The following is an 18315-nucleotide window of genomic DNA, read 5'->3' as shown; positions in this document are numbered from 1 at the left end:
TACCTCATGAGGTTCATGAATGTGGATTTTAAACATAGGATGTTTCAAAACATTTACGTACTGAAATAGCTTATGCTGTGTCCTAGATGTTGTTTATTCATTCTAATCTGTAAACATTCACGTAGCCGGATCTCTGGTGCTCTAGTCAGGTGGGTTGAACTTCATCTGACTGAAAATCGTTTAATCACACCTTCTATAACATGGGAGAACTGGGCTGACTGTATGAGCTGTCTGTGTGCATGAGTGCGAGCTTGCGTGCGTGCGTGCGTGCGTGCGTGCGTGAGTGAGTGGCCGTTTCCGTTGACATGATACAAGTGAAACATGCATTCATAACTTGTTTTGCACCAGATACATTATCGATGTTCAGATCAGATGCTACTTCCTAAAATCCTGTCTTAAAGCCAGTATGGGAAATGGTTTATTTGGATTCTTTATATGTTTGCGGTGTCATTTATATTGCAGCACGTACCATGGTATGACAGAGACACCTGCAAGCAACTGTGAGTGATTTGTCCTGTTGAGGTTCCAGCTCAATTGCTGGTGGCTGCATCATGAGTTGCAACTATTTAGGTCTATGATAATATAAGGGAAGTACAATACTCATTCAAAGATCACATGTGAAACAAGGTCGTTCACCACTTTGGGAATTTTTTTAAAAAAACCCACATAAAGTAACCTTTACTGACAAACCGCATATAGATATTTACATAAGACCAAGTTGCATTTACAGGTATCGAACCATAAGTCATGCGTACAAGTAATCACATATGGATTCTGATCTTTTCAGAGCTAGTCCACTGGTGACATGCTATATGATATACTAAGTATGTCCCCAGGGGTCTTTACTGCTTGTTAATTCAAAAATCACTGAATACATTCAGCATATATGACGTCAATACCTAATACCAGCTTACCATAATGACATGGGGTACGCTTCATCACACAAACCACGTGATCAACGTGTTCTGAATACCTGAGCTACTAACTAGTGGTGACAAGACACTATTAACATGTCTAGAAATGATGTGCCACTGTTACCCTAGCTTCTGGCACTGTTACCAAGGCTGATATGACATGATACTGTCACCTTGGCAGGAGGTGACATGATACTGTTACCAAGACTAGAGCTGACATGACACTGTTACCCTGGCTGGAGGGGACACAAAGCTGTTACAAAGGCTGAAGTGACATGACATTGTTACCCTGGCTTCCGGATGACATGACACTGCTACATAACGGTGACCCTGGCTCAAGTGACTTAGCACTGTTACCAACACTGAAGTGATGTGACACAGTTATCTTGGTGGCAGGTGACATGGTCCTGTTAAAAAGCTTGGAGGTGACATGATGTCCTTACCCTGGTTGGAGGTGATATAACACTGTTAGCCCAGTTAGAGCAGGACATGACATTGGTACCCAGGCTTCTGGTGACATAACACTGTCAACCTTTCTAGAAATGACATGACACTGTTACACTGGCTGAAGTAACATGATACCGTTACCCTAACAAGAGATGAGGTGAAACTCTTACACTGGCTGGAGGTGGCATAACAATGTTGCCCTTGCTAGAAATGACATGACACTGTTACCCTAGCTATAGGTGACATTACACTGTTACCAAGGCTGGAGGTGACATGATACCCTGGGTGGCAGTGACATAACACTGTTACCAAGGATAGAGTTTCAACAGGTCATGAAAGCATTGTATCACTGTTAATAATGGTAGTATGGACCAGGATGCTAAAGCACATCCAAGGATCCATGGAACAGGGGCACAGTGACACACACTGTGACAACTTGATCCCCTAGGATGAACTGTTCCAAATGGCACAGACAACTGCAGACAAGGGACCCTGGAGATAATTTCACCAAGAGAAAATATTTTCACTAAATGAAAGAAATTAACAAATTTCCTTGAATTATTTCATTTATTTACACACAATATATTCATCATATTTATTGATACATTCACCAATAATCCTAAAAGGTTATATACAGCACTATCTGAAACACACAGATGAATCCTTTAATGTCTTTCGTGAGCTTTAGAGCTACCTAACAAATATTTTACATTTCAAGTGATTTAATATGAATTACACTACAATACATATTTCCGGAAAAAGTCAAAGCTCTTAAGTTTTGATGACATCATTCAGGTATTGCTCCCTTGAGCAGTGACCAACCATGAACATCAGGTCACATGGAACTGACACATTTGTTGTTTGAAACAATATTGGAGAGTGTTTCAGACGGTCAGTACAGATGCAGAATTGGTATTTCTATCCATCAAGTTATGATCTTTTTATTGATCAAGTTATGGTCAGTTTTCAGCAAAATCAAAATGCACACTACATACATGGATGGTGTCTAATGGTCTTCTACTAATACTTAACTTACACTTGCCTTAAGCTGTAACTGGACAGCACCACTCTATGTGCTATTATGCTAACCATCTTAACACACTGTAACAAGTAGGTACCGGTATTACAAGCTGCATCATAACACAACATTGTAACCAATAGCTATGGTATGCTGCATCATAACACATTGTTTGTAACTTATAGGTATTACTTGCTGCATCATAACACAACATTGTAGCTAATAGGTATGACATGCTGCATGTTAACTAATAGCTACTACATGATACTGATCTTCAGTAACCCATACTTGTCCTAAGAGGCAGCAAACTGGTCACTCTCACTGACTTGGTTGACATGTCATCCCAATCGCGTAGATCAATGCTCATGCTGTTGATCACAGGGTTGTCTAATCCAGACTAGAATTTTTACAGATCACTGCCACATAGCAGGAATATTGCCGAGTGCAGCATAACACGAAGCTCACTCGCTGCATCATAACCAGTAAGTATCACATGCACAACACTGTAACCAAGAGGCATTAGTCTGCACTATAACACAACACTGTAACCAACTGGCATTACAGTCTGCAGCATAACACAATACTGTAACCAATAGGTATTACATGCTGCACTGTAACCTTATAATCACTATGGGTAAAAGGCATGATCTCATTGTTATCAAATATACTGAGAAGCAAAAACAAATGCTCTAGTCAGGAATAAATATCAGATATATTTCTCATTTGTACTAAAATCACATATGACAGTACAGGAAATGGCATAATGATGACTTGTTAACAGTACTGCAGTATTTACAGAGGATTACAGACGCAACAATGTCTTCGTGAGCATCTCCAGAAGAAGTGGTATGAGAAAAACCAAACATCAAATGACACATCTCAGTACCAGTGTGTCCTCCTTGGGAAACACTGAAGTCTGCCAGAAGTCAGCCAGGTGGTACAGGAGGTAAGCACAACCTGAAGCGATTCCAACAATGTACCAATCTTGACCTTGTGATGTCATACGAGGGGTCCCGAACATGGGTGGTTATGGACACTTTCTGTTGCCCTATGACATTGCTGCAGCCTCGAAACGGTTGTCTGGTGGACATGAAATTGATAAGCAGCATCTCTTTGTTTGGCCAGCATACAGCATTCCATTCACGTGGTTCCTTGGGGCATTAGTGGTACAATGAATGTGAATAATAGCCATTTCTCTACCTTTGCTTTCATGGGATGTGTGTGGGCACATTGGTGCACATGCACCATGGTTGTCTGTACATCAAACTGCATTGTCATTACAAATTTTCTTGGGTGCATTTGAGATGTCACATCCTTGTGATTTTAAAATGTGAGACTCAAAGCTAAGCATCTGAGCTGTGCAATTCTGAACCATATGTTTTCACCATATTGCAGTTTTGGAAACAGCAACATCTCTGAAACTTATTGTAGAAAGTCTCATTTGCATTTATGACTCTTAGTATGTCCTATGAACAAAGCATGCTAGTGTTCTACTTTGGTAAACCACTCCACTTCACTCAAGCCTTATCAAAACCTATTCTGTAAGAGTGATAATTAGATGTGCTTTTGAACCAAATTATTAGGATATAAAACTTTGTGACCCTGGACAACCAATGACATCAAATGTACAAAAACCAAAATACCCAATGGTAGGTATATACACCCTTCATTGAAACTCAAATTAGGTGGAACGTGAGTGAAGATTGACTTTAAAAACAAAAAGGTGCCATTAGTGAAGCAATCCCATTTCAGCTTTAAAAGAACTTGGTTTCATTTCTTTACCATCTCAATTTTGGTATTAGTGGACATCATATGCTGTCTATTGTTTTTATGTTTTTTTCAGTCAGTAATCAGCGTTTGAAATACCTGTCTGCCTGATCACCCAGGACAGGTTGTTTCAAGTGATTACAGTCAGATTCTCAAATTTACCTGCCTGATGGTCAGGTTAAAATTTTGACATGTTTATGAAAATATTTTGTGTGCAGGTAAGTTTTGGTCAGGGGTGGCAAGTTTTACATATAACCAGTCCTGTTGTCTGGTTTCATACCCTGCAGTAATCCTCTCATGTATTCATTTTGAAATAGAGATATCAGTTATGTTTGTTTGAAAGCAATTGTACAGCAAAAATTTAAAAGTCCAGATGCCCATTTGTGGATTTTGAAGTCCACATGCCTCCAGATCATCATGCTGAAAGGTGATGAGGAGTAAAGTATTTGACATTAAGGAAGTAACTCAGCAACATTTACAAAAAAAACAAACAAAAAAAACAAAAAACCCAAAAGAAACCCCAAAAGAAATAGTAACACTCTCCACATGCAAGTTTATACATTTATGTTATTAATTATTTACACAAAACTAAGCAGTCAGTGATGCATGGCTGAAATGTACCAACTTTCAACAGTATGAGACATTTGGTTCACTTCGGATTTCAAAGAAACCATTCATCAGCCAACACTTGTGGATAATAATTACATTGATGCAATGTTATTCATTTCCAACACACATTTCATTTCATTGTTTTCATTAACAAATCCTTTGGTGGGCACTGATGAAAATGTCTGAATATTTACAGCAGTAAATAAATTGCTCCCCAGACTGACACCTTGGCTAGATCACGTACACAGAGTGTGTTACGTCCCTAAAACTGACGCCTTGGCTAGATCATGTACATAGTGTGTGTGTTACGTCCCTAACCGACGCCTCGGCTAGATCATGTACATAGTGTGTGTGTTACGTCCCTAACGGATGCCTCGGCTAGATCATGTACATAGTGTGTGTGTTACGTCCCTAACTGATGTTTTGGCTAGATCATGTACATAGTGTGTGTGTTACGTCCCTAACGGATGCCTCGGCTAGATCATGTACATAGTGTGTGTGTTACGTCCCTAACGGATGCCTCAGCTAGATCATGTACATAGTGTGTGCGTTACTTCCCTAACTGATGCCTTGGCTAGATCATGTACATAGTGTGTGTGTTACGTCCCTAACTGATGTTTTGGCTAGATCATGTACATAGTGTGTGTGTTACGTCCCTAACTGATGCCTTGGCTAGATCATGTACATAGTGTGTGTGTTACGTCCCTAACGGATGCCTCGGCTAGATCATGTACATAGTGTGTGTGTTACGTCCCTCACGGATGCCTTGGCTAGATCATGTACATAGTGTGTGTGTTACGTCCCTAACGGATGCCTCGGCTAGATCATGTACATAGTGTGTGTGTTACTTCCCTAACGGATGCCTTGGCTAGATCATGTACATAGTGTGTGTGTTACGTCCCTAACGGATGCCTCGGCTAGATCATGTACATAGTGTGTGTGTTACTTCCCTAACGGATGCCTCGGCTAGATCATGTACATAGTGTGTGTGTTACATCCCTAACTGATGTTTTGGCTAGATCATGTACATAGTGTGTGTGTTACGTCCCTAACTGATGCCTTGGCTAGATCATGTACATAGTGTGTGTGTTACGTCCCTAACGGATGCCTCAGCTAGATCATGTACATAGTGTGTGTGTTACGTCCCTCACGGATGCCTTGGCTAGATCATGTACATAGTGTGTGTGTTACGTCCCTAACGGATGCCTCGGCTAGATCATGTACATAGTGTGTGTGTTACTTCCCTAACAGATGCCTCGGCTAGATCATGTACATAGTGTGTGTGTTACGTCCCTAACGGATGCCTCAGGTAGATCATGTACATAGTGTGTGTGTTACTTCCCTAACTGATGTGTTGGCTAGATCATGTACATAGTGTGTGTGTTACGTCCCTAACGGATGCCTCGGCTAGATCATGTACATAGTGTGTGTGTTACGTCCCTAACGGATGCCTCGGCTAGATCATGTACATAGTGTGTGTGTTACTTCCCTAACTGATGCCTTGGCTAGATCATGTACACAGTGTGTGTGTTACGTCCCTAACGGATGCCTCGGCTAGATCATGTACATAGTGTGTGTGTTACGTCCCTAACGGATGCCTTGGCTAGATCATGTACATGAAGTATATCGCTTTAAGATATCTTCTCTGGATCTTTTACTTCATTCAATGTTTGTTAAACACATACAATCAATGACAGCATAACTATAAAATATCATGTATATTCCAATTTGTATTATTCATTATGGCCTCATACATGATTTCTACACAAACAGTTATCCAGCTGAATTTCATCACAACACACTGTCATATATTCTCAGTTCATACACATACTAAGGGGGAAAACATTCAATAAAACACAATGTAAAATGTCCATACATATTGTCCACCCAGTTAACAATTATACAGCTGATTAGCAGATGCTGATCATCCTTCATCCTGCTGCAACAGTATCCTCAATCAGGGCAAAGCGTTGTTTGATGATGAGCCCCAGACATGGATGTTGGCTTCAGGCAAACAGTGTGATATGCATGTACTGCACTGAAAGTCCTTCACTGGCTCTAGGCTAAGTCTTTATGTCAGGTTGATGGCCTGGGCTTCAAAATAAGCTTTCCTGTCTGCAAGGTGAAAACATAGACGATAATAGTATTATATTGGATTTATTTCATTTACACTTGTGGGCTACATGAACCAGACTAAAGCTCAAGCAGGGATTTTTCGTTGAGGCTAAAGTCTTTTCAAAGATCAAAGCCATAACACTTATTCATGTAGCAATTTAGGATATGTGCACATATGTGTACACACATATGTACACACTGTTTCCGTGTGGGAGTAATCTAGTCTTGACAGTATAATTACACATGCAATGATAAAAAACATTATTAGGTAACCTCTCATAATGACAGTATATGTTCTGAATAACATCATTGAAAACAGTAGACTGCTTTCTATTTGTTGAAGAATATACAACATATGAGCAGGGTGGGCTCAATGAATACTACGGTCCAATCGACTTGTATAGCCACTTTTCACAAACATTTTGATAAGCCAGGGTGGAGTCACCTTCTTTCTAATTTACAATCTAGAATTACAATGGGGAACATGAAATATGTCTCTTATGAATGGTCAACAGAAGCTTCAGAAAAAAGAACTGCCAGAATTTGAAAGGTTTTGGAGCAAATACCTGATTCATCAACACACCCAAAATGAACTGCATATGAACAGGCAGTCATTCTTAATTAAAACACTTTCATAAAAAGTCAACAAGTCATTGAAATAATAGCATCATTGACTTTCAATATCCACAATAACAACTGCTCCTGAATTCAGTAATTCTGATGTCATAGACTGGTAATACATTGTCTACATTGTGATGAAGCCCAATTGTTACTGGAATGTCCAAAACTGACTGATCAGAAACTGGACATTATGGAATGAAGCTGTAAAAGCTGCAGCTGTTTGGAGCATAACTGCATGCTTACTGACCTTACGTTGTGCCACCAGTAACGAAACAACACATCTAAGCCAAATGCCAATGAAATTTGGAGCATATAAAAATTTGACCATGGTTTCATATAAGATTTTGGAAGAGTCTAGACTTTTTCGATAGGAATGAACAAGTTTGCATGTAATGCTCCATCTGTGAAAGGTCAAACTAACAAAGTAGGTGACCGCTGACATCAGCATACATATCTCGTAATCATGTTCCATACCTGATCTATCTGTTAAATGATAATGTAACATGGCAGGTTACCTATGACATCAGTCTACATGTCTCCTGATCATGTCCAAGACTTACACTTTCTGCCATATAGGATCGGGGTTAGTAAACATGTTTGTCGACTTATGTGATTGGACAGACTCTCTGATTTGGTTGACACATATCATTGTATCCCCACTGTGTACATTGACACACATGCTCTTGATCACAGGATTATCTGGTCAGGACCCAATTATTTATACACCGCCGCCTTATAGCTTAATACTAAGGAGTGCAACGTTAAACAACAAACAGTTGCCTCTTTTCTGTGAAAGATCATGGTTACATAGGAGGTTACCTGTGACATCAGCAGACACATGTCAGGATCATGTCCCGTACAAGCCTGTGATGAACGAACATTGAACTGTTCAGCATGAAGCATGAACCCAACGAAGGACCATGTGCATGGCGAATTTGACATAGTGAAGACAGGAATACACATTGAGATTGCCTTCGGTTGTTGGTACTGTACTTGGAGCAATCAATAAAATAATATTAGGAAGGGTTTGCTGTAATTTTGGTGGTTATGGGGGTTGTTTGCTATCAGCCAGTTTGTATCTAAGATGACTGGTTAACTTGAGCTTGTTCTAAATTTGTTTATTTGTTGGTAAAAGCTTCCATTCAGCAGTCCAGACCAGACAGTCCATGGGCAGAGATCATGAACATCCATCTACACAGTTGAGATACAATGACCTGTGTCAACAAAGTCACCAAGTTATCTAACAGTAGCATATAATCAGCTGCAGTGTTTTGTATCATAGTGATGATAAGGTACCACCAACATGAGAAATAATTGGGTCAGGTTGTCATTGTTATTTTAAAAAAACATACAAAAAATACAGAACGAGAGTTACAATGCTAGACAGAGGTAGCAGTCTCATTTTGGTCGGTGGGTGTTTATGACAAAAAACAAAACTTTCTCTTACAATGGATCGTATGTCATACCAAGACACGATAGCCGAGATTACACTAAAGCTGCTTCTGTTTCACCAGCCAACTTTGACATAAACACAGGCTACTGTCCTCTAGGACAGGGTTTTCAGTAAATCATAGCTCTAAGGAAATATATCAAAAGCGGAGGAAAATATTCTGAAAAACAAAAAGACAAAAAAAAACAACCCCAAACTATTTATTGCTTAAAATAACATCATTCTTGTTGAAGAGAACATAATTCTTGTTGATAACTTTTCACTAAGTTCCAAAGATTCATGAAAATCATTTCCACAGTTGCTGAATGAAATACAACACATCTTGTAAACTCATTTCTTTCTTTGACTGATCCTTCACAGGTATCTACTTGGAAATGAAGGACAAAACTTCTTAGCTAAGGGGGTCACTTCTTCACACTGACCATACATTGGAGGTCACCTCTGGTTGACAGGTAAAAATTACTCTTTTCAAATGACTCTTCACAAACAAACACTTGTAAATGGCAGATCCATAACCATCTTTAAGAAAGCAGGTTCTTTTACTTTTTTATTGTTGCCTATTTGTACAACTTAAGAACCAACTGGGAAAATCATGAAGTTAAGGAACAGACAGCCATTATATATTAGCACACACTGAGAATGAAAGGTGAAAAGTCTTACGTCATCACAGGACATGTTATAATCTCCTAGGACTTGCCGACATCTTGAAGCAATTCTGTAGAAGTTAAGGATATTAACATGTGTTCTTCATTGCGTCCAACTTTTCATGAACCTGAAATCTATTTTTATGCAAAAACATATCATAATGACTTAAATCAAACAATAAGCATCAATCATTTTAAATCAATAAAAATGACAAATCAATCTATTTGCAAAATGATTCTGATGAAAGGAAAAGCCTTGTATAGCTCAAATATTAAAAAAAAACAAACCCCAAAATAACAAAATAAACAATATTCCTTTAAGCATAAAAACAAAATAATGACTCTTCAAAAGATATTAATGTAAATAACATTATATTAAACATAAGTAAAGTATATGTTGTATGTCATAAATATACATACACAAGATTAACATAAACAACCATTCAAATTATCCGTAAACATAAATGCATTCATAATAAGCAGTCTACAGAAGCAGAACAAAAAAGGGCAGTGAGCATAAATGTCCAAGTTGTTTGTGTGTATGTGCAAACTGACAGAAGGCAAGCACCTGCTGTCAACACAGCCAGGGCTGTCTGCCTGTTCCTGCATAATAGGCCTGGAGACAGACCAGTGCATTCATCCACCAGTCTCAGATAAATTATGATGATGAAGGCCCAGATAGAAGCATTATGTGATGTGGCCGGTGCTGAGACAAGCAGAGTTACGTCCCTTCATGAAGCTACATACTGCATGTAGTGTGTTCATTATACCTATGTCTGCAGATTTTGTTTTAGATATTTCTATATTTAGTAAATGCATCTATACATCTATTCTAATGAATTCAAAACATTAATAATATCTTTTCAACACAAATAAGAATGGGGTAATATTTTGATTTAAAAATAGGGATGGGTTGCAAACATACACATTTCTAATTGATGATGAAGTTTTTCTTAATGATAAACCAAAGCATATTTAAATAATTACACATAGAACGATTTGAAATACTGATTTGCATTTATTTAAGTTTGGATTTTGAAAGTAATGAATATTCTTCTGATCAGCTAGAGATAAGACATTTAAGGTGAACTTTGGGAACAGATCAAAAGTATTATAAACCTATCTTCTTAACAAACTTCTATGAACATCATTATGAAACTATCAGTCAGAACTTTGAAAACAAAATATGGTTTAACAGTCAAAAGATAGTGTGCATGTTACCCATATATCAGCTGTATACTGATTTTCAGATTTTTGAATTTGAATAATTCTACTACTTTTCATGGCACAAATTGTAAAAAAAAATACTTTGCCATCTTATGTTCAAAAGACAATTGCACATAATTTCTCATTAAAATAAAGTAACAGAGATCAAGCAGCTTGCATTCAGTTTTAGTGGCATGAGTAAGGGAGAAACAAATATGTGTCCCAAAACCATATTACTATGATCCAAATATTTTTGGGTGAAGGAGGCTCACTACATAAGCAGTATGCATTCTAAGTATGTCAAGATATACATGAATTTATTACTGGCCCGTGGAAGATACTGCAGTGTAATATTTTTACAACAATGTTACACTAGCATCATAACTCTGAACTCTTATCACGTCACAATGCTAATGTCGTCGCAGTGATACTGGACCTTGTTTGATTCGGGAAAACTAGGAGTCTTCCCACTGCAGCTGCAGTTTCTATCAATTTGTGTTGCAAGTAATAAACAGAATACTAAACTCGTTTCAGTGAAATACCATTTTCATTAAACTCATGAAAGATTCAGTATCAAATGAGCAAAGGCTGGTTTGATACCAAATCATTCACTCGTTGAATAAAAAAATCGTGTTACACGGAAGGTTGTTTAGTACCCTCTATATACACAGTGTTCGAAATACCTGCCTGTCCAACCGTCAGGAACGGGTTATTTTCAACAGAGACTAGCAGATTCTCAAATTCACCTGCCGATGGTCTGGTTAAAATCTAGACATGTTGAGTGTTAAGATATTTTGCTGGAAGGCAAGTTTTACATCTAAACAGCCATGTGGTCTAACTGTAACTTTTGGGAGTTTCACACCCTAGGATATATCACCATTACATAGAGAGCTTGTTCTGAATACAATGCACATATGGGAGACACATAAGAGAAACTGCAATTCTTTGATAGTTAGCGTAAATCCTCCAAACGTACCTCACAAAACCTAATTTATGTACAAAGATAAAATTTTCCAAAAATATATCAACTGTGTACTACTACAATGTATAATACTGGAGAATGGGCCACTGACTTTAATTAGCAGGCCCACTATTTATATCTGTTTGACTCTAGCCATATGACCATGAGATACTATCCTGATGTTGGAATGGCATATGCTGCATGACCCACAAACATATACTTCCCAGCGTTGAACACAGTGACATATTCTCTTTTTTGTTCCATTACTGACGGGGTGGCAAGGTAGCCTAGTGGTTAAAGTGTTTGCTCATCACGCCGAAGACATGGGTTTGAGTCCCCACATGGGTAAAATGTGAGAAGCCCATTTCTGGTGTCCTCCACCATGATATTGCAGAAATATTGGTGAAAGTGGCGCAAAATTAAACTCACTCCATCACTTATAGTCAATTTTGGCAATGCAAAATGATAACATACAACCCTTGAAAAATGCTAGGTAACAACCAGTGTATCTGAAATCCAAATACATGTTGACAACTACTTCTAAAATTCAATCACATACACACACATAGAAAAAGATTTCACAACACAACATACTTTTCATAGCATTAGTATGTTACCATTATCCATAGCTAAGGATCTTATCTAAACCTCACTTTTACTTGTGATAGGCTAAGATAACGTTTTGAGCCTAAACTACTTGATATGTGCATGACAAAAATAACTATGCTATTTAAGAATGGTTTATATCATTCACATAAATGTAATATTGACATGCACTGTCACAAATCACTAGTTTCTGGTAATGTGACATCTTATCACATGTAACGGCAGAAAAGGACAAGCTTGAGTACAGAGGAGTCTTAAAGTTTTCGGTCCTCAAGGGGCACCTGGCGAAGCTCACTGCAGAGAACCCTTGGTCATGAACAAATGAAACGACTTCTGTCTGACGAGAGGATTCTTCCCGATCACCTCAGATTCCACTGAGGTTGGGACTAACACTAAGCTGCTTGTGCTGCTTTGTGCTCTGGGGATAACAGCAGACACCTCATAGGTCCTGCGACACTATACCAAGATTACTTTAGGTGACTTTCAACCACTTTTTAGACAAATAACAATTCGGAAGCCATTTTGTTTTTAACACACCACTTGACATGAATGGATGAAATACTGTTCTTCTAAGAAGGGCTTTATCCTCCCCAGGAGTGGTCACATGTGATTGACCTAAACTCTGTCTTGCTGATCACCTGATTATTGAGGGATGACAACCAACAAGCCCTTAATGAAATGCCTGCATTCAGTATATCAGTAACTTGACATATCTAAGCAGATGTCATATATGCTTATCAAAAACAAAATTAATTGATTTTCCAATTCAAGCTGTAAGAACATTTCACTGAAACTCAATACTTCCTTTATGACAGGTACAGAAGTCATACTGCATGTGATACTTGCCTTTGATCACAGCACAAGCACATCTAAAATCAATGAACTGAAGTGCCAAAATAAGCATACAATCAAACATGACTGTGATATAATGGGTTTATAGGGGTTAATAATCATAAGCATTGCAGGAGTTTTTCTCATGTGTATACACACAATAAAAGATCATAAGTGTCAGATTGTTTTTAAGGGACCAAGAATCATTCTGAAAGATCAGCAACAACCAAAGCTTTGTTCCGTTTGCTGCAGAAAATACCTAAAGATAATGCTGAGGTGAACCTTCTTCCACACAAGCCTGCAGTTAGCCGGTAACACGATCCCTTTACATAACATATAATCACATTCACCTACTGTCCAAATTCCACACTTTTGAGAACTAAATGACAAATGTCATGTAAATGTCATACAAATGTCACACAAATGGTATCGATGAAATGAAACAAATCCAGCCTAGTGTGGATGATAAAATGTGGACAAAGCAAAATTTTCTAGCATTTGGATAGATCCATTTCTCTACTTGTTAAATTCATTGGCTCAGATTAGGCAGAAGTGAAAAGAATTTTGAAAATTAACATGGATACATTATTACAATGATTTGAAAAGTGAGATGCCATGAATGACAAAAAAGTGACATCTGTAATGGGGCTGATCTGCCTGGCGCAGGTAACAATGAAAAAAAACCCCCAAACACTGGGAGACTGATTGGCATACTGATTGTGATTACTTGCATGACTTCTTCACGTACATGTCATCATTGCATAATTCCACCTCGAAACACTGTGTATACAAGAATTTTGAGCCTACTTGTATGTTACTTGTCCATTTCTGCCCTTTTCAACAGGGATATTTGTGATTAGATGTCACGTAACCAGAAACTAACAACTGATATAAACCATTCTTTCATATTGTACAGTTATTTGTATAATGCACATGTCAGAAGTATGTTTTTGAAGACTTTGATATGTTTTTGAAGCATTATCAATTTACATATTGTATTATCTTAAATATTATACTGTTTCGAACAATTCATTCTTGAAGAAATCAGTAAATATAATTGCCATGTCAACATGCATGTAAGGATAGTTTGGTTACTCAAGAACAAAACAATATGAACGTAATAGCAAATACTAAATTTATCAGTACAATTACAGCAATTGACGGTTAAGCTTAGCGGAGTTATGCCCCTTTTCCATAGTGCCTTTTACATCTCTAAAATTGATTTTAACATCACAGAAGACAAAACTTTTTTCTCCGAAAATACACAATTTTGATGGAAGCAAACAAATTCTTTTTAATGTAAAAAGGTGCCCTAGTGTGATGAAATATTCAGAACCTATGGAAATCTAGACCTGCTTCATTTAGGGCTTCAATACTGCAGAAAGGGCCAGGCAGAATTGAAAATATTGTGGTTAAATGACAGTGTGACAGACTAACATCACAAAATAGAGGAAAGGAAGTTAAGGATAATATTATACACAAGCCAACGAATACATAAGTCACATGCATTATCATACTTTAAATAACAGTGACTGTTCAGAAGGTAGAAGATATAAAAAGTCTGGTAGTAGTCTCTTTTTTTACAACTATTTCAATGTGCAAGTTTAATTTCAACTTAATAAAAGTACAGAAATAGAATAACTTTTACAAGTACCCTATCCCCAAATGTCTAAAGGTTTGTAATGATGCTAGATAAAAAAAAACGTAACAGTTTCACATGGTTGACTCACTATCATAGATTAAGTCATTCTTAAGTTATTCTTCAAACTGAAACAGTACAGGACATCAGAAAGCATTAGGGGAGCTTTGATACTTGTCAGACACACAGCAAATTGGTGTTTGGGAATTATAGGATGTTTCCTGAATTGCATGGTAAATTAACTTCAATGATAAACAAGAAGACTGAAGATTACAGTGTGTGTTTGATTTATACATTAACCTCAAGTAATATGTTCTCTTGACTGGCCATTTGAGGATTGAGGTTTTACATTCCTTAAACACCAGACAGTAGAAAACAATTGAAGTTTCATCTGTGCAATTTTCTTCTCTCAAACAAACTATTTTAGCAGCGTTCCCTCCCTTCATTACTTAAGCCTTTGACTCAGTGTCTGCACTTCAACAATGTATCTTGTGGGAATATCTGGTGGACTGTTCAAGTTTGCGACTGAAACATGCAGCAGGTTGACTTGTGGGTACTATAATAGGTGCATGCATGATCATTTTACATAGTGCAGGCAAAAACACTGGGACATGAGTCCAAGTCTCATACACTAATGGGTGCTTTACATACCACTGCCAGATCATGTGTGAGTGTGTGTGTGTGTGTGTGTGTGTGTGTGTGTGTGTGTGTGAGTGAGTGAGTGAGTGAGTGAGTGAGTGAGTGAGTGAGTGAGTGAGTGAGTGAGTGAGTGAGTGAGTGAGTGAGTGAGTGAGTGAGTGAGTGCTGCTTTTGGCAATATTCTAGCATTATCAATGTATGGGAACACGACAAATGGGATTCACAAATTATAACCAAGAGGGAATCGAACCTCGGTCTTCGGTGTGACATATAATCATTAGGCTACACCACCAATCCCACCGAGATCATATGAACACAACTTGAAACTTTGAGTTATCTGAAGGATACATAGATGGTGCCACTACCCGCTTGTGAATGCCCCAGAGGAACAGCATGACAAGGACTAGGCAGCTGATGGTGAAGAAGGGATGGTTCAGGAGAGATTGGGTGAACGATACCTGCAACAAAACATTCTGGATGACTGATCCTGTCACAATGTTCAACATATAGGGTGATGATCGATAATTATCTGAGAAGTAAGTTTGAGCAAAAATGCTTAAAATAACCTGAAACAAATTAAAAAATTTCACATCAGATCTAAGTGGTGACATATTCATGCTTGGATTATGAACAAAATAGCATCCTGAACATAATTTAGAAGCAACCAATAAATAAAAATCTAATTTTGTGTATTGTCCATGCATAGCCAAAGAAATTTTATCACAATAGTTTATGTACGATATTATCAATGACACAGTTTTCACATCAATGATCATCAGGGTTTCAAAAATATTTTGACAAAACCACTTGCCACAGGGCAAGTGACTTCAAGAAAGTAACTTGTCCTGACTAACTTTCCACTTTCCACACAATGCATGATGTTCATGTTTACTGGACTATTTATAGAAGATTTATAATTTCACTCTCTACTAACTTTACTTTATTATTATTTCAAAACTGTAATAGCTTCATTATGAGCAGATATGAAATGCAATCCAAGATCATTCATAGTTCGAAATCATAAGTGGAAATTATCTAATAGTCCATTGATAAGTAAGATACCATTATTTGATTGCCCGAAATGAAAACTGACTTGACCTGGGCGTCAGCCAATGGGATTTTTTAACCCCTGATCATAAATAATTTTTCACATCGACAATGTGTTTGATTATCAATAGCTTTAGCCAGCCGATGTCCATGAACATGTCCCCAATGCTGCCCAGTACTCACCTGAGGTGTGAGGGGGTCCCAGAGCCACATCCATGCCCCCAGTGCTGCCCAGTACTCACCTGAGGTATGAGGGGGTCCCAGAGCCACGTCCATGCCCCCAGTGCTGCCCAGTACTCACCTGAGGTGAGAGGAGGTCCCAGAGCCACAACCATGCCCCCAGTGCTGCCCAGTACTCACCTGAGGTGAGAGGAGGTCCCAGTGCCACATCCATGCCCCCAGTGCTGCCCAGTACTCACCTGAGGTGAGAGGAGGTCTCAGAGCCACAACCATGCCCCCAATGCTGCCCAGTACTCACCTGAGGTATGAGGGGGTCCCAGAGCCACGTCCATGCCCCCAGTGCTGCCCAGTACTCACCTGAGGTGTGAGGGGGTCCCAGAGCCACGTCCATGCCCCCAGTGCTGCCCAGTACTCACCTGAGGTATGAGGAGGTCCCAGAGCCACGTCCATGCCCCCAGTGCTGCCCAGTACTCACCTGAGGTATGAGGAGGTCCCAGAGCCACATCCATGCCCCCAGTGCTGCCCAGTACTCACCTGAGGTGTGAGGGGGTCCCAGAGCCACGTCCATGCCCCCAGTGCTGCCCAGTACTCACCTGAGGTGTGAGGGGGTCCCAGAGCCATGTCCATGCCCCTACTGCTGTACATACAGAGATGAAGATCAGTATAACTGAAACACACAATGTACCTTCACTGATCAGTATAGTTGTTTTGACAGTCAAGCAGGTCAGCCATAACACTATCGCATGTTGCAGCAACACTACACACTTTACTATGCATTATTCTTCAAATATTATATTTGTTAAGCAATATTCACTCACTGACATCTTATATTCCTCAAACTTGTTTAGAAAATGCTACAAGACAACTTCCTTCTTCTGACATTCTGTGTACATGAAAAACATAAGTTTCTCTGTGAAACAATGTCATGAACAAAGCCCTCAAGCAGAGCAAAGAAGCCCCTTATTACAAATTTCTTTGCCACTAGTTTTGAAGGCAGATGTTATCCCCAACTGCTTTGACTGTTGTTTATTCTGAGGGTGGAAGTTAACTGGTCCATGGTTTCAGACTGATCAACTAAAAAGCTTGAGTCTCTCTCAAAACAAAATAGCATCTCATGACAGATGTTGAACCTAGTTAATTTCTGATCAAGAGTCAGAAGCAATGAAACCCAGGATGCTGATAGCCTTGTCATGCCTAGTTCTTTTATCAGAATGTTCTCAATTGTTTGATGGGAAAACTGTCACTGGATATGGTATGTGACATGTGGCAAACATTAAACTATCCATGATAATCTCATGGAATTTATGAGCATTTTCTCTAGTGGTGGCAGCACCTTTTATCCTCCTGCTTGGATGTCTTGATTCAAATGCATCCAGGCAAGCTTGGAAGGTATTGTACTAAAGTAACTCAGAAACAGAAAAAAAACTGTTTTAGGCTGTTACTCTGTATCCCTCAAATTTACACAACTGCAAATACGATATGTTGAAACAACTCACTTAGGCCTAACTGGCCATTCAGTGGGATGCGTAAGAGCTTATCCAGTAAAGCATATTTATTCGTAAAATTGGGCAAAACTTTGAAAAAATATGACTAGCTGCTGAAAACAATAGATCAGACTACA

At 38.7% G+C, this 18315-nt stretch overlaps 1 protein-coding gene across 1 annotated transcript in view; it reads right to left on the bottom strand.

Annotated features, from left to right (window-relative positions):
* Positions 1-1914: 1914 nt before the first annotated feature.
* Positions 1915-18315, bottom strand: part of LOC137258285 (nuclear envelope phosphatase-regulatory subunit 1-like) — a 22820-nt gene continuing 6419 nt past the window's right edge. The window contains exons 3-6 of the mRNA XM_067795913.1: positions 17288-17361; positions 15816-15925; positions 9602-9656; positions 1915-6870 (exon numbers count right to left, since the gene is read on the bottom strand). Of these exons, the coding sequence (XP_067652014.1) occupies positions 6832-6870; positions 9602-9656; positions 15816-15925; positions 17288-17361 (278 nt within the window). The 3' untranslated portion in view covers positions 1915-6831. The remainder of the gene's footprint in view (positions 6871-9601; positions 9657-15815; positions 15926-17287; positions 17362-18315) is intronic.

Source organism: Haliotis asinina, chromosome 12 (assembly GCF_037392515.1).
Source record: "Haliotis asinina isolate JCU_RB_2024 chromosome 12, JCU_Hal_asi_v2, whole genome shotgun sequence".
Classification (NCBI taxonomy): domain Eukaryota; kingdom Metazoa; phylum Mollusca; class Gastropoda; order Lepetellida; family Haliotidae; genus Haliotis; species Haliotis asinina.
Note: the sequence above shows the minus strand (reverse complement) of the source record. Positions and strands in the feature narration are given on the sequence as shown.